At 43.3% G+C, this 18,684-nt stretch overlaps 1 protein-coding gene across 1 annotated transcript in view; it reads left to right on the forward strand.

Moving 5' to 3' along the window:
* TRMT11 (tRNA methyltransferase 11 homolog) overlaps positions 1–18,684 on the forward strand; it is a 587,167-nt gene that overhangs the window by 229,393 nt on the left and 339,090 nt on the right. The window contains exon 5 of the mRNA XM_044063974.1: positions 274–366. Within this exon, the coding sequence (XP_043919909.1) occupies positions 274–366 (93 nt within the window). The remainder of the gene's footprint in view (positions 1–273; positions 367–18,684) is intronic.

An 18,684-nucleotide genomic window follows, 5' to 3' on the forward strand; every position in this document is an offset into this window, starting at 1 on the left:
TGAATATTATATTGAGGTACATCTCCTTTTGGTTTATGTTAACACACACAAAGACATCCGGACAGCTCTCTACATTGCAGAGCTCTGCTACAGCACTGTTTATATCTGTCTGAACACGCATGCCCTTATTTTGATGAGACAGAATGTAGAAAAAGAGAAAGTACTTTACTAGAAGAGACATCCTAATTTCAGTTGCAAAGTTGAAATATGTTAAGTCTAGCGCAGCTGCTGCATGGAGCTTTCAATTTTTTTCTGCATTTTATTTCTTAACAGAAACCATTTCTTCAGAGTGATTCAACTTACAGGATCAACATTTGCACCTTCAACAAAACATTGTCACAAGCAGAAAAAATTAAAAGAATAGATGTGAGTAGCTTATATTTTCTTATGCTGTTTATTTAATGACTTCACCTCTTACTGACTCCAAAAATGGATAGTCAGGTCTAATATTTGAAGACTTTTTAAGTGCATTTCATTTTTTATTGTTTCTTTAATGTTTCCAAGCATCATATTAAAGCTTACAGTGTGTTGCTGATTTGTTTGTTAAACTGATATAAAATCAGTGATATAGGCACAAGCTAGACATTCAGTTATAGACATATGGTGCACAGTTAGCATCTACATTTCTTAATTATGCATTATACAAATCATTCAAGGAGTATGAATAGGTACAGGTTTAACCCATTTTTTGGGGTAATGAGCTATGCTGTCATTGTGAGCAGTGGCCAAAATAGTGAATGATGAGATACCTCAGTTTTTAACATATCTTTTATCTATGTTTAAAAACTGATAGGAATACAAGTTTAAAATGAGACACCTTAAGTATAATATTTTCATTAGTGCATTATTAATGAATTAAATTACCAACAGCTTTCCAGTAAAACAAATTAAAATCACTCTCTGCAGTGAGATATCATGTTGACGGTGGACTTCCATCCTACCTCACAAAGTCCAATGCCATGGCTAGCTAGTCCATAACCTGATATATTGAGGTAAGCACTTACAGCTGACTGCTTGGAGCAATTTGCCTCAATTCTCACCTGACAGTCTTATTTGATTAAATGCACCTTTGGGAGCAGTTGTTTTGTTTTTTTTTAACTGAACTGCCTTGAAATTCCGAAGTGTAGCTGTCACCCTTGTATATCTTTTGTACCCATTTCCTTGTAGAATTGCCTGTAAATTTCATGACGAACTGCTTAAAAGGAAAATCAGTGGATGACTTTGAGTCACCAGGTCTAGGAGTTCATAGACATTTCACTGTCTCAGCTTAGCTTGTTACATTTCACCCAGATTCTGATTTATGCTGGTACCTTCAGTTTTGGGTTTCGTTGATTTTCATTGGGTTTACATATCGGCAAAGGGTTTTTTCAATAAACCTAAACATAGAAAGCATTTACCAGTGCAATAAATAATGTGCATACAGTCCAGAGTTGCACTGACATTACTGAATACCTACAATAACTTAAAGACAAAATATAAGTTAAAAGCACTTACTAGAATGGGAGTTTAGTATTTGCTGAAGACATTTCTGCCACAGTCTTTAGTAATCTGAAGTAAAACAAGTAAATCTCAACCAGAGGTGACAGTACAGCACCAGATGAATATTTGTTAGAAGATAATTTCATGCTTCTTAAGACAGAAGTGGCAAACTTCACGACACCCATGCAGATGGACAATAGAGGTACGACTGCTGAATCCTACACAAATAAACTTTATAAGCACTTACACAAGTGCATGGATCGTGCTATCCCTAACGGAACCAAGATGCTATCCTCCAAAAAAAGGAAGCCAATCTGGTGGTCCCCTGCCATAAACAAACTCTACAACAGAAGAAAGAAACTGTTGCAAAAAAAGAGTAAAATCCCATGATTGTAGAAACTCCCTGGTCAGCCTCAGTAAGAAGCTGAGATCCCTCATAAAATACTCCAAAGCTAGTTACAAAACCAAAATCGTCACTGATTTTAAAGAAAACCACAAAGCATTCTATAGCTTTGTCAAGAATCTCAATGGCAACACTCAGATCTGCTCTGAGTTTGCAGCACAATGGCACTAAATATACAGAACCAACTGATATTGCCAACATCCTGTCAGATAGGTTCATTGCTAAGTTTACCTCCGTCTCACCCCTAAAAGGCCCATCTCTATACTGGAAGAATGCAAAGTTCCTGTAATCATGGCTGCACAGGTAAAAACCACACTCTCCAAAGCCAAGAACACAGCATCCATGGGACCTGACATCATCCCAGGCTGTGTTCTACACGAACTACAGAATGAACTGGCACCCCACCTAAGCACCATGTTCAATCATAGCCTCACCTCAGGCTTTGTACCCACTGAATGTCGCACAGCGATGGTTATCCCACAGACACCGGGAACTACCGCCCCATTAGCCTAACGAACCTGGTCTGCAAGGCCATGGAACATATCAGCAAAGACATTGGTAATCTCCAAACTCTGGACCCCACCCAGTTTGGGTTTGTAAAAGGCAGATCATGTCTCCTAAACCTGATAGACTTCTTTGAAGCAGTCACCAAAGCTGTAGACGAGGGTAAGGTGGTTCACAAAGCCTATCTAGATCTTGCCAAGGCTTTTGACACCATCCTCCACTCTGGAATTATAGATAAACCCACTAAACTATAAATACCTATGTCTCAAGATGGGTTGCCAACTGGCTCACTGACAGAACCCACACTGTGAAAGTAGCAGACTCCAAGTCTGACTTCAGACCAATGACAAGTGGAGTGCCACAGGGTTCAGTCTTGGGTCCTCTCCTGTTTAGTATCTACTTTTCTGAAGTACAGGCTAACACAGAAGGTCTTTGGCATATGAAGTTCGCAGTTGACTGCAAACTATGAGCCATAATCGAAACTCCTAACGATGTGGACATCCTACAAATGGGCCTCACTGAGTCAGATGCTTGGTGTCAAAGCCATGGCCTCAAGCTCAATGCCAAAAAAGTGCATTGTCATCCCCTTTGGTAAAAACTCTGTACCCATGAGCTACCACATAGGTGGTAGTCTACTTAACTCCAGAAGTGTGATAAGAGACCTTGGGACACAGGTGGACAGTAGTCTCTCCTTTAATAATCATATCACCACAGTAGTCAGGAAATCCTTTTATGTGGCACACCTCATCACAAAAGGTTTCTCATCCAGGAAGAAAGAGGTCATTGTTCCCCTCTACTCATTACTCATTAGACCCATTATAGAGTACAACGTCCCTTTTGGTATGTACCTCACAAGACATCTACAACAACTGGAAAGGCTGCAGAAATACCTCACAAAGAGGATTACTAGCCTCAAACAGATGCCCTACACAGGCCGTCTCAAAAAACTCCAGCTTTACTCCGTCGCATATCGCTTACTCAGAGGTGATCTCTGCCTAACATACAAAACTATGTCAAACCCAGATCTGTTGGATATGCTCCACTTAAAGAAATCCCAGTCCCTCCCAACTACACGCTGTAGGGACCTAAACCTTTTTTACCACAATAAACAGAACACGCAGGAGGAATAGATTCCTGTCCTAGAGACTTCCCATACTCTGGAACAAACTACCCATCTATATCAAACAAAGCTCATCATTAGCACTCTTCAAGAAAAATCTTGATGATTGGATGGGAAATAGGAAATTCACCCCGGGGATCACCTCTGTGGCTTTGCTCAATGGGGGCACAGGAAAATAATTTTCTTGGGTGGTGAAAGCCAGGGTACCTTTTTGGCTAGGCTTATATAGCCCCTAGGGCCAATAGCCTAGTACCTACCTATGAACCTATAATATCATACAGCTCTTCAATTCAAAACACAGACTGACAGAGAATTTGGATGCAAACACATTATTTATAATATAGTATCATGATACTGGAAGATCTCATATAGAGGAATTCAACTGTCAGCTCAGATGCATTTCCTTTTATACCCTAAAGTTATAAAAAAGATTAGTTTATACAGTATTAAACGTTTTCTCAACTTGTTATTAAACACAATCACCCACATTTCCAAGGCTGAAAAGAGTAAACAGATAGCAAGGTATGCATATGGGAGGATACTTCTCGTGCTTTACTCTTGACATGGTTTATGATTTATCTTTCAGCAGACTTATCTACAAAATACCTAACTGTCTTTTAAGGATAATGATTACAGGAAACATTTACCATCTGCTTGCAAACCTCTAATGAACTCTAATAAAGTCAAACTGTTCTTGGCTATAAAGTAAACATATATGAAACTGTTATGGTACTCTAAGTTAGCTGTATATTAATATAAGCATTAATAGATATAAAAATAGTGTATCCTTTTCAACGCCTGTGACACCCGTGCCCTGGCCCAGCAATCAAGGAGCCTCAATCCTCACCATTAACACCAGAGAGGGCATCTCATATAGGAGAAAAGATAACCAATAAACACAGTAAAGTACAATTTCCCTTAAGTGCAGACAGAGATCACAGTCAGTCTGGGGCTGGTTGCTCCCTTGCTCTCCAGTTAGGCACAGCTATAGGGTCCAGATCTCAGCCTAACTGGCAAGCTAGCCTCCAGTAACCTCTCTGTCCAACCAGTGCTTCGTCTCCCTGCCCAAGTAGCTGACACACACACACACACACACACACACACACACACACACACACACACACACACACACACACACACACACACACTTTGAGATAAGTGTTTATGCAACTTCACAGACACTCCTAGGAAAGGCTGAGACAGATTCTCCAGCTGTGCCCCTATACCCAAACTATACGGTAGTAATTCCTGCCACCCCAGCTAATAATTATCAGCTACCCAAAGGCCCTTAAAAGGGTGTCCAATTATTACTGTGCAGTATTATTATCCAATAGTAGTGTAACTTAAGCAATCAAGGCATATTGGAAGGGCTTAGTACAGGATCACTTATAAGCATGCAATGCACTCTAGAGCTTAATTTATCTCTACATAAACTAGCCACAGTTGAAAAGGGTTTACAAATATTTACTAATAAATACTAAAACCACAAGACAATGCTACTACACCACAGTGCTATCCAAGAGTTCAGAGATCACACAGAAACGTAAAATAATTTAGTAGTACAGTTCTGACATAACAGAAAACACTTAGTCTAATTTTTTTCTAATTCCTAACTATTGCTACAAGAAAACATACTTCTAAAGTAACTTACTTACATAGAGCATAAGGCAGTGCTAAGTTGGATAGTCAGACAAAAATGCTTGCAGTCTCTCTCTGAGCAATAGTTTTTAAAACCACTAACAAACATTTCTGCTGGGCCGTCCCAGATTACATCATTTTGACACTTAGCCTGGGTTTCCCAGGCCAACATGCTACATTATTTAGCAAGCTAACACCTGCTCTGGAAGCTACAACAATAAAAGACATTTCATATGTACACTCTAGTAATTATTCCTTAAGTTAAAACAATAGAAAGAATGTGCTAGTCCAGACATAATGACTCCAAGCTCTGGACATCAAAGAACATACAAGACATAATTTTAATTTCAAAGAACAGATGTGAAATGCTTGACTTAGTTTTCCCCACAACAGATGGCAATGTTGCCACATTGTTGAAACAGCATTTCTTTACATTTAAGACAACACACCTGTAGTTTACATGTATATTTACAAATGCCAAAATTATGCATCAAATTATATTTGGCTAGCCTTAGCTTTCACCCTTCTCTACCAGTCTTCACCCCCACCCCCACCCCGGAGAACTCAAGCTAGTTTTTCAAGTGACCCTTGAGAAACGCTGCTTGAGAGGGTTAGGTCTATTTGAGTGTACCTCACCCCATTCCCTGTCTTGAGAGCCCATCTGCATTGGCATTGCAAATCCCCCTGCAGTGCTGCACTGACATATATGCTTGCAACCCCAGGCTCCATCTTAGCAATTTGGCATTTTGCTGACTGGCTCTGTTTAACCATGTGAGAGGGTTGTGATCTGTCACTACAGTGAATTTTCTTCCGTACAGATAAGGCTGAAGTTTCTGCAGTGCCCACACTATGGCTAGACATTCCTTTTCTACCACTGCATAGCATTCCTCCCTGGGTTGGAGCCTACGACTGAGATAAACCACTGAGTGCTCTTCTCCCTCTGAAGAAATCTGGCTAAGTATAGCCCTCACCCCATAGTTCAAAGCATCTACCTGTACAACAAATTCTTTGATGTAATCTAGACTGGCTAACACAGGGGGTCCTCCCAAAGCTTCTTTAAGCTTCTGGAATGCCTGCTCACATGTTGGGGTCCACACTACCTTATCTGGCCTGTTCTTCCTTGTCAGGTCTGTGAGGGGAGCAGCTATGGTACTATAACTGGGGACGAACTTTTTGTAGTATCCTGCTGTCCCTAAAAATGCTCTCACCTGCTTTTTAGTAACAGGTGCAGGCCACGCCTGAATGGCTTCCACTTTGGCAGGTTCTGACCTTATCTTACCACTCCCCACTCCATGTCCTAGGTAGGACACCTCTGCCATATCCACCTGACATTTGATCGTCTTAATGGTCAACCCTGCCTTCTGTAGTCTGCCAAGCACGTCCCTGACATGCTGAAGGTGCTCTGGCCAGGAATGGCTGTAAATGGCAGTGTTATCTAGGTAAGCAAGGGTAAACCTTCCTGCTCCTGCTAGTTTATTATCTACCAGTCTCTGGAAAGTCACTGGGACATTCTTTATCCCAAAGGGCATCTTTGTGAACTCATACAAGCCAAAAGGAGTCACAAAGGCTGACTTCTGTCTAGGACTGGGAGTCAAGGGCACCTGCCAGTAACCCTTGGTAAGATCAGTGGTTGTAAGATACTTAGCCCCACCCAGCTGCTCTAGGGCCTCATCTGTCCTAGGCATGGGGTAAGCATCAAACTCTGTGTGACTATTTAATTTCCTGTAATCCACACAGAACCTGGTGATGCCATCCTTCTTTGGCACCAGCACCACTGGGGAGGACAAGTGACTGTTGGACTCTTGAATCCCCCTAGTTCCAACATCCTTGATCTCCTCCCTAGTCTGCCTGACACTCTCAGGCACCCTATAAGGGGCCTGCCTAATAGGCCTTTAGTGTCCTGTAGCCACCTGGTGCTACACTAGGTGAGTGCACCCTGGTTTCTCAGTGAACATGTCCCCAAATTCCTGCAACACTGCTCGGATTTTCCCAAACCTAGGTAGGAGATAGCTGTTGGGACATTGCTACCCCTTCCACCGAGGTGTCAGCCCGAGCCACACTGAGGAGATCAGTCACCAGATCTCCCTCATACTCCTGCAATCCACTGCAAATGCTCAGCACAAGGGCCTCCCTATCATGGTAAGGTTTCATTATGTTAACATGGTACAATTTGTGTTCCTGCTATCTGCCTAGCAGTTCCACCATGTAGTTAACATCACTTACCTTTCTTACCACCTTGTAGGGTCCCTCCCAAGCTGCTTGATCTGTCTGACAGGAATGAGAACCATTACCTGCCTTGCCTACCTTTTGGCACTGCTCACAGGTCCTGCAGTACCCTGTTACATCTCTGGAAATTCCAGGCCAATACAAGTTCTGCATAATACGCCTCTTTGTACATTTTATGTCCATATGACCTGCAAATGGAATATCATGGGCTATGGCTAGAAGCACCAGACGGTAGGCTCTAGGCAGTACCAACTGCTCTACTCTCTCTCCTTCTAGCTCTCCCTCAGAGGTCCACTCTCTGTATAGTAACTCTTTGTCCCAGTATACCGATTCCCCCTTTCCTTGAGAATCAGGTGCCTCCCTAGCTACCTGTCTCAGGCCTTGCAATGTAGGGTCTGAGAGCTGAGCCTGCCTCAGTTCTCTCCTTGTAACCCTTCCCAACTCCCCTTCACAGGAAGTCTGACATCCTCTGACAGTGGTGCCTCACTGTCAGCCTGGGTACTACTACTCAGTTCTACCTTTGCAGTTACCCTGTCCAAGGAAACATCAGTACCCACAAGCAGCTGTGGCTCACATTCAGTCTCACTGCTACAGAGTAACTCCCTCCCTGAAGTAACCACCTCAGCAGTCCTGGCTACAAGTATGCAGTCTGTCTGGGTCTCCCCAGGTTACCAGACCCACATGCTTGTCTCCTAGCCTCACTGTGTGTATCTGCATAAGCACATGGCACTGCCTCATCCAAATCCTTCCCTCTCAGGACATCTGCAGGATGTTAGATTAGTACCCCTGTTGTCTCAAAACAATCTACTATTGCCATTTTGTCTTTCCCACTTACTGGTTCCTTCACCTTTGGTTCTCCACCTTGCCTTCTTGGACACCTGTAAGCCACATGGCCCCACTGGTTGCATTCAAAACATTTAACCCAAGTTCCTGGACGTATACCTGGACTAGTCGCTTCCCTGCTACTGGCAGATTCTGTTGTGGCAGTCTGTGCTGCAGGTTCCCTTCCTGTGCAGGGCTGCCCTGCTGGCCAGGTATAGGTCTCCCTTCTTCCCCAACTCATCTGAAGTAGCACATTGTCTATCAGCTAAACAGATCCTCATGTCCTCAGGCAAAGTGCTAAGGGCTTGTTCCCTCACCAAAAGGTCTGCCAGCCCTTCAAAAAAGCTGACCTGACATCCACTCACCCAGCTATAAAAATCAATGCTCAGTTTAGCAACATATTTCCACACACTTTCATCTGCCTTGCGTCTCTGCTCACAAAACCTTTTCCTATACATTTCAGGTGTTAGCTTAAAACATTCTAAAAGACATTTTTTACAGCTGTATAATAAAAACAGTCAGCGTCAGGCATTTTTGACAAAAATGTTACAGCTTTCCCATTGAGTAAGGGGGTCAGCAGCTGTGCCCAGAGCCTTTGGTCAACACTATACTGTTTGCATACCCTCTCAAACATATGAATGAAACTATCAAAATTATCCCCCTCTTTAAATTGCGGAAAAAAATTTACTGACCTGTTGTGCTTCTGGGGTCCAGTTACTCCCTTCCCTATTACCTCCATGACTCTGGCGAAGAGTCAGCATTTCCCTCTCATGCCTTCTCTGACACTCCTTTTCTTTGGCTTCTATCTCCAAACACTTGGCCTCCAACTCAAGTCTCTTTTGCTCCAGCTGGATTTTTAAGTCCACTGCAGAAAGGTTGAGCTGTCCATTCTCTGAGGATATTGTATCTCCACTGCCAGTCTGACTGTCCTTCTGGGTGCTGTTTTCTGATGCAGCTGTAACCAAGGCTGCAGTCGGGTCTGCCTTAGTCAGATTTCCATGCACCAATCCCCTAGCTTGGCACATCTCCACCAGCTGGCTCCTTGTCAGCTTTCTATACTCCTCTGCTGACATGCTGCCTGCTCACCCTGACTAACTAATTAACAAAAGAAATAAAACAATTGTGATCTAAACTCTGACTATTCACTGTGTGGCTGTTTTAGAGTACAAAGCCACTTCAGAGATCACTGTACATAAGCTACAGGATTCTCTCTACCCACACCTCTACAAGCCAATTAGTATTTGCCAAGTAATTAATATGTGATGTGGATATTCCACTAATGCCCACCAATTAGTATGTGAAGTGGATCCCACCACTACAAACCAATTAATATGTGAGGTGGATATCCCAACCACTGCCACTAATTAATATGTGAATGATATCCCATCCACTGTCACCAATCAATATGTAACGCCCATGCCCTGGCCCAGCAATCAAGGAGCCTTAATCCTCACCACTAACACCAGATAGGGCATCTCATATAGGAGAAAGGATAACTAATACACACAGTAAAGTACAATTTCCCTTAAGTGCACACAGAGATCACAGTCAGTCTGGGGCTGGTTGCTCCCTTGCTCTCTGGGTCCCCAATAAGACTCCCCTCTGGCACAGCTATAGGGTCCAGATCTCAGCCTAGCTAGCAAGCTAACCTCCAGTACCCTCTCTGTCCAACCAGTGCTTCGTCCCCCTGCCCAAGTAGCTGACACACACACACACACACACACACACACACACACACACACACACACACACACACACACACACACACTGAGATAAGTATTTATACAACTTCACAGACATTCCTGGGAAAGGCTGACACAGATTCTCCAGCTGTGCCCCTATACCCAGACTATACGGTAGTTATTTCTGCCACCACCAGCTAATAAGTATCAGCTACCCAAAGGCCCTTAAAAGGGTGTCCAATTATTACTGTGCAATAATATTATCCAATAGTAGTGTGGCTTAAGCAATCAAGGCTTATTGGAAGGGCTTAGTACACGATCACTTATAAGCATGCAATGTACTCTAGAGCTTAATTTATCTCTACATAAATCAGCCACAGTTGAAAAGGGTTTAAAAATATTTAATAATAAATACTAAAACCACATGACAATACTACTACACCACAGTGCTATTCAAGAGTTCAGAGATCACACAGAAACTTAAAATAATTTAGTAGTACAGTTCTGACATAACAGAAAAACACTTAGTCTTATATTTTCTAATTTCTAGCTATTGCTACAAGAAAACATACTTCTAAAGTAACTTATTTACATGGAGCATAAGGCAGTGCTAAGTTGGATAGTCAAACAAAAATGCTTACAGTCTCTCTCTTAGCAATAGTTTTTAAAACCACTAACAACCATTTCTGCTGGGCCCTCCCAGATTACATCATGTTGACACTTACCATGGGGTTCCCAGGCCAACAGGCTGTATTATTTAGCAAGCTAACACCTGCTCAGGAAGCTACAACAATAAAAAAATATTTCACATGTACACTCTCGTAATTATTCCTTAAGTTAAAACAATAGAAGTAATGTGCTAGTCCAGACATAATGACTCTGAGCTCTGGAGATAATAACATACAAGACATAATTTTAATTTCAAGGAACAGCTGTGAAACGTTTGACTTAATTTTCCCCTTAGCAGATGGCAATGTTCCCACATTGTTGAAACAGCATTTCTTTACATTTAAGACAACAAACCTTGTAGTTTACATTTATATTTACAAATGTCAGAATTATGTATCAAATTCTTTTTGGGTAGGCCGGCAGCCTTCACCCTTCTCTACCAGTCTTCACAATGCCCATCCAGGTTTACGTTGAAGTTGGCAAGGGAGCTGCTCTGCTTGACATGTGGAAGCTTGTTCCAGAGGTGAGGCATACATTGGTTTATGAATCTATCTCAGCAACACATCTTAGTTATCTGTTGTTGAAAGTTTACTTCCTTTAATGGAGTATTTGAGGAGCTATTTAGGAAATGTAAGTTAGAGAGTGCTGGAGTTTCTGTAGCTGAAAAAACTAGAAATAAATCCCCAGATCTGAGTTTGTCAGACCCTGAATTCAGACAGGAGGCTATTGGTTTGTCCTGATAACTTAAGATTTTTTGAGGCCAAGGAGCATTCAGTTATCTGAGATCTTTCAAGTTGAGTGAACTAATTAGACAAATACAGGGCAAAAGATGAATTATATTCAATAATTGGCCTGATAGCGAACAAATAAAGGGGAATTGAGGCTATTTTGAGGTCTAGAGGAGATGCCTTTGAACATTAGATGAGTCAAACAGAAGGCTTTCTTAACTACTACAGAGGCATGATGGTCAAAAAGAAAAGGAGCTATCAACAAGAGTACCTGGATCCCCTACAAGGACTTCTGATCGCAGAGGTGTGTCACCTCTATAGTATGTGAAAATGTTTTGTTTACTAAAATAAACTATACTATATTTTTTCATATTTAATTTGAGACCATTATCCTTGAAGAAAGTGTTAACATTGTCTAACCTATACTGGAGCAGTTATGGGTCAGTGGAAGATCGAATAGCAGTGCCCTTTTTACAGTTATCTACACACTTAGATATCAGTAAACTTGAAGAGCCAAGAAATCAATGCCAGATAGGAGACGGACCCACACTGAACACAATGGTACACCATTTGTAATTTGTTGTTGCTTTCAGAAGTGGCACCTGTGAATCTAATCACATGGATTCTGTCAGATAACCAATGCTTCCACTACAAGAGGGCCATTGTGGTGGGGTTTCATCACTGAGTTTTAGTGAAGTAGGGAAAGAATAGCAGATGTCCTTCCTTATCGCAGTGGCAGTATTCCTTACAAAAAGGTATATCCTGCTGAGGACAGCCATATGTCCAGCCAGCATACCAGAACCTTGGGTCCTTTCATGTGCTGTACAGCAAATGCATATCCAATGTCCAATGCTTAAAGCATATAAGTCACTTCCAAGCACCAAAACCTCAGAACTTCTTCGCTGCCAATCTGAATGCTGTTTTAGAATTCAATCTGAAATTTGTTCACCTCGTATCAGCTACCAAGCTTAGGTAGATTAGTACCCCATTGGGGATTCTTCTTTTTCTATTTTTGCTTGGTTATCTTTTTTACATGCCTTCCACAATGGAGAAATGTGAGTGTGGGAGACTGATTCCTCTTAAGTACAGAAATGAAAATGCCTTTTCTGCCTAGGTGCAGCCACAATCTCATGCAGTGTAATAGTTGTGAGGCCGACAGATCCTGCAAATCTGTCATCTCTGTCTGTAAATTTGTAAAACCACTGTCTTAAGTTATTGGCTCATAAACTATTGATGTTCTTCATGTTTCACTGTTGCAGTCACCACATTTGAGTTATCCCTGTCAGGGTAGCCCTTGGCCGGCCCGAATACCAGACTTAGTATTTCTGTGTCAGTTGCTGTCACTAGAGGACTGACGTCAGGTCATCAGTAGTATAAAGTAAGGCAGCCGACGCCACTACATCAGTCTTTCTTGCCGTGGAGCCCAAAGAAGAAGCAAATTTCATGAGTGCCGGTCGGCCGCTACCTGAGTTTTCGTCTCCTACTTGAAGTTGAAGTCTTCTAAAGCCAAGTACCCCATTGGAGATCCTTTTTTCTTGCACTAACCGATGTCAGAAAAAGTTAACTGTCTCGCCTGTGGAAAGCAAATACCACACCGAGACTTCCACTCTTACTACATCACTTATTTAGGCCCAGACCACGACGTTCCCCGTTGTTGCTTCTGTGCTTTGTTCAATGCCAGAATTATTCATTGTTGGGCCCTTATTGTAGCCAGATATTTTTGTTTACAATCCTTGAATTCCAATATGGCTTCGGTAAGCTATCCAACAGCACATCTTCTGAAAAAATGTAAAGATAAAGACAGAGACAGACCGCACAGGTCCAGACCTACCGACGATGCTTCCGTTAACCTAGTCGTCAGTCCTCCGGTACTCTGTGAGAAGTGTTCTCAGCCCCTGATGCCCGCTTCAGTTGATTCGCAGGCTGCTACCGAAACCCTTTAGGAGTCCGGTATGCCACAAAGCTCATCTTCGACTAAGAATCCTGCAGTCATCTCTACCTTGGATGGGTCTGGACTCTCTGAGCAGGCACCGGCTTCTGAGGAGGTCCTTCACACTACCGCATCTCAACACAAACCGTCTTCTTTCACGACTACCGTTCTTTCAAAAACGACAGAGTTTCTTAGGCCCAGGATTTGAACCACACCCAAGAAACCAATGACCAACTCATAGGCGCCTGCTACCTTGCCTCAGTCTCAAATGCTTAAAATGGCAGAAGAACTTATCATGCTGATCAGAGGAAGTCAAGCTACCCCCTCAAAAAGGAATTAAGATCTGTCCCCAGTAGTTTTGTCTAAACAAGAGTCAGATGAATCTGATGCATCTGACTATGAAGACATGCAACCCCTCTCCACTTATGAGGATTCTGATGCAGAGGACTCCATTCCTTCAGCCTCTCCCCCAGAGGATTTTTCTTTTGGGGAAACCTTGCATACTTTAAGGGAGCATTTCCAATGGGAGAGTCAGGACTACCCTCAGTCTAAAAAGAGACTCCAGTAATTCCTAGATCTTCTGCAACACAGACCCTTGGCCATCCCCCCACTCCTGGATGTTGTGGGTGATGTTTTCCTTGAATCCAGCTTGACTCCTGACGCCCTACCTCCTGCTCCCAGAAAACCAAACAGGTACTTTAGAGTCCCTGACTCACACAAATATCTTTTTAAAAATCCAATAGCTGACCCTGAGGTCATTTCTCAAGGGCCAAAAGGGATTAAAGCAACCTCTGCTATGAATCCCACCCCTCAGACAGGGATTCCTGAACATTGGACAGATGGGGTAAAAAAGTATACACTTCAGCTACTCATGCCATCAGGGCACTAAATTGTCAGTTCCATATGCTGAAATTTCAGCCACATACCTTAGAACTCCTTAAACAAAAATTTTCTTCCTTTCCTGCTTGGGCAGAATCTAAAGATTTACTAGACTTAATGCTTTCTAAAAGTCAAGTAACTAAACATACTTCGCACTGTGGTTTTGACACCCTAGAAGTTTCTTGCAGGGCAGCAGTCACTGGATCTGTCATTAGAAGACATGCATGGCTTAAGAAACAACCCCTGCCAGACCATGTCAAATCTAAATTGTTGGATACCTCCCTTGCACCCCATGAAAACAGACCTCCCAGACATCAGCCCCAGGGAATGCAGAGATCTAAGCAATGGACTACCTCCACTTCAAAACCAGGGAGTTCTAAGTCACCCCTTATGGTAAGAGCTCATAATAACTCACCTCCTACACCTCCCCCACCCACCTTCACTTACCCCTAAGAGGAAAACTTTCCTTTCACTCAAGCACCTGGGCCACCATTGCCAAGGAACAATGGGATGTTCATCGTGTTTCACTGTTGCAGTCATGACTGTAGGGTTCTCCCCTGCCGGCAGGCAGTCCTCGGTCGGCCAGAATCCCAAAGTCTGGGTCCGGCGTCGGCTGTTCAACCATGCTCCCTGACGTCAGAGCTCCAGGAGTACAAAGCTGACAGCCGACGCCATCTTCTCCAGTCTTTCTTGCCGTGCGGTGATAGCAGTTCGCAAGTGCCGGTCGGCTGACTCCTGACGATTTTTTCTGATAAACTTCAGTCCGAAGACTTTCTTCTCCACTCAAAGCTAAGTACCCCGTTGGGGAAACTTTTTCTTGCTCCAGTCTGATGTCAGAAAAAGTTAATAATTGTATTTCATGTGGGAAGCAAATACCTCATAAGGATTTTCATTCTTACTGTATTCCTTGCTTAGGCCCTGACCACAATGTAGCTAGTTGTCTGTTTTGTGCTAGATTCAATCAACGTACAATTAAATGAAGGTACGATTTTGCTTTTCATTACTTCGGTTGGCGCTTTAACTACAAAATGTCGTCGGATACGGTTCCGGCTACCGGAGTTCACAAACGTCGCAAGGATAAAGACAGGCCTCCGAGGTCCAAATCTGATGATAGCGCACAAGCGGAGCCAGCTTCAGGTTCGGCCGTCGTCAGTGAGGCGCTTTTGCAGCCCCTGTCGTCGGCCATTTCAGAACCGATGGCCGAAACGGACTCTCATGAGGAGCCAACCAGGCCTTTAAATATTTCAATTGCAGGACCTTCGGACAATGCTCCTTCAGATGGGTCCGGAGCCGCTGTGCAGGTACCGGCTTCCGAAGGGGTTTTCAGGCCTACTCAGCTTCTAATAAAGGCAAAGCCAAAGACAAAGACAAAGACTCCTTCTAAATCAAAGACTGCAACACAGGCCTCTTCTGAACCGGCTCCCAAGTCACAGAAACAGTTACTCAAGATGGCGGAGGATTTACTTACTATGATTAGGGGTTCACATCCCCCCTCCAGATAAAAGGCCAAGGCAGGATGTTTATTATGATTCCTCTGATCAGGCTTCTGTTTCTTCAGTTTCTTCTTCTGACCAGGAATATTCTTTCCCTCCTTATGAGAATTCTGATGCTGAGGAATCCATTCCTTCAGCTTCTCCCCCTGAGGATTTCTCTTTTGGGAAAACTTTGCATGAAATGAGGGAACATTTCCACTGGGAAGGACAGGAGTATTCGGAATCTAAGAAAAGACTAAGGGATTTTCTTCTTCTTCCCCAACATAGACCCCTGGCTATTCCTCCTGTTTTGGATATTGTGGATGATGCTTTTTCGGAGGCTAACTTAACCCCCGACTCTTTTCCTCCTACTCCTGTTAAGCCTGATAGATATTACAAGGTTCCTGATTCCCACCAGTTTTTATACAAGAACCCTTCTGCTGACCCTGAAACCATTTCTCAGGGTCCTAAGGGAGTTAAGGCCGCTTCTGCCAAAAACCCCATTCCCACTGAAAAGGATTCTAGATCTTTAGAAAGATGGGGCAAAAAAGTGTACACTTCTGCTGCTTTGTCCATTAGGGCTTTAAACTGTCAGTTTCATATGCTGAAATACCAGCAATTTCTCTTGTCTGTTTTAAAACAAAAGCTTACTTCCATTTCTGCCTGTGCAGATGATAAGGAATTACATGACTTATTGGATGCCACTGAACAAGTTGGGAAGCATGGTTTACACTGTGGATTTGATGCCTTGGAGGCTTCTTGTAGGGCTGCTGCCTCCGGCACAGTCATTAGACGGCATGCATGGCTAAAGGAACAAAATTTTCCAGAACAAGTAAAAGCTAAATTATTGGATGCTCCTGTTCAGCATAATGTTTTGTTTGGATCAAAAGCTGAAGAGGTGATTAAAAAGATGGAGGATAAGGCGAAATCCATGCAAACAGTTAAAGATTTCTTACAAGTACAGCCACCAAGATTTAGCAGGAATTGGCCTTCTAAAAATTGGTCCTTTCCCACTTCAGACAGGCCTCAGAGGGGTAGATATAGACGCTCCAGAGGAAGGCCTCAAACACAAGCTTCTTATAGACCAAGACAGTGGACTGCTTCCAACCCTAGGGGAGGAGAGGATAGGTCACAAACTCATAGGAAACAAACTCAATGACTCCCTCTGTTGGGCTGCAGGAACTTCTTGCCTGGAAGCCCCTCTCGGAGGAAAACTCTCTCTTTTTTATCACAATTGGACTCATATAACCCAAGACAAGTGGGTTCTGGATGTGGTTTTAAGAGGTTACAAATTCCATTTTCATACCCTGCCAAGGCCAAGCGGATGGCCAGACCTTCCAAAACATCAGTGGACAGAGGCCTTAAACCAGGTGGAAGCTCTTTTGGCTATGAAAGCCATAGAACTGGTTCCACTTTCAGAGATGGGACAAGGTTTTTACTCAAGGCTTTTTCTAGTCCCCAGGAAGCAAAACTCATGGAGACCCATTCTGGATCTGTCAGTCTTGAACACCTTTCTAGAGATTCCAAAATTCAAGATGCTTACTCTACAGCAGCTACTTCCAATGCTATCCAAAGATGCGTGGATGGTAACTTTGGATTTAAAGGAGGCATATTTACACATTCCCATCAGGCAGGAATGCAGAAAATACCTCAGGTTCAAGGCCGGATCGAGGCACTTTCAATTCTCTGCGCTGCCCTTTGGATTGTCTACTGCGCCCAGGGTCTTCACCAAATGCCTGGCTCCAGTAGTAGCTTACTGCAGACTCAAGGGAATTCAGATTTACCCTTATCTGGACGATTGTCTAATTCAGGCAGACAGCAAGGATGTCTTACTTCAGCATCTAGAGTTTGTACAGAACCTCCTCAAGTTCCTGGGATTCTCTGTAAACATAAAAAAGTCAGATTTGACACTCTCACAGCAGATAACTTTTCTGGGTGCTCTTCTAAACACCACAACCCAGATGGCATTCCTGACATCCGAAAAACAATTACAGCTGGCTTCAACTTTCAAAACTTTGGCAACTTTAACTCAGCTATCTGCAAGGAGATTCCTGCAGGCTTTGGGTTACATGGCCTACTGCATCCTTCTCGTACATATGCAAGACTACACATGAGGAAAATACAGTGGTACCTAAAAAGTGTATGGTCTCAGCATTGCCACAGTTTAGACATACTGATCTCAGTCCTGCCTTGACTTCAAAAGGAATTTCTTTGGTGGTCCAGGGCATGTACTCTAAACAAAGGGAAACCCTTCTGTCTGCCTCCTGCCACTCAGATACTAACCACGGATGCCTCGGATTATGCTTGGGGAGCCCATTTTCAGGGCAACTGTCTGCAGGGCCTTTGGACAAAGGATCAGAAGCACCTGCATATCAATTTAAAGGAAATGTTAGCTGTTCAGAAAGCTCTAATGGCCTTCAGGAATCTTCTACAACCAGGACAACTACTAATACGGACAGACAACACTACAGTTATGTGATACATAAACAAGCAAGGGGGATCTCATTCCTACCCCCTTTGCAGACTAGCCATGGATCTATGGAACACAGCTCTAGCTTGCAATCTGGACCTTCAAGCTCAGTTTCTACCAGGGAAGCAAAACTTCCTGGCAGACAGTCTGAGCAGAAACCTTTCAGATCCACACGAGTGGATGCTGGACACCAAAATATTCAGGATGATAACAGCAGTCTGGGGATGTCCTCACATAGACCTCTTTGCATCCCATCTCAATCATCAACTACAGAATTTTTGCACCAGGACTTTCCACAAAGAAGCTTGGAAAGTGGATGCCCTATCATTCAGTTGGAGGAACCTCTCGGGATATGCCTTTCTGCCTCTTCCTCTTCTTCCACGGGTATTATTAAAGATAAAACAGGACAAGCCCAAGATGATAATCTTGCTGGCCTCAAATTGCCTCGACAGTTTTGGTACCCAACTCTAAAAAACCTATGTCTGGAGCCCCCTTGGGTTTTACCTCAGTCTCCGAACCTTCTGTCCCAACATCAGGGTCAGGTTCTACACTCTCATGTCAGAACTCTCAGCCTGGCGGCCTGGTTAATCCAGGGCCTTTGATTTCTTCTTTCCTACCCAAGCAGGTTATGGATGTCATTTTAGAAGCCAGACGTCCTAGCA

This window comes from Protopterus annectens, chromosome 1.part0 (genome assembly GCF_019279795.1).
Source record: "Protopterus annectens isolate FY-2018-M chromosome 1.part0, PAN1.0, whole genome shotgun sequence".
Classification (NCBI taxonomy): Eukaryota; Metazoa; Chordata; order Ceratodontiformes; family Protopteridae; genus Protopterus; species Protopterus annectens.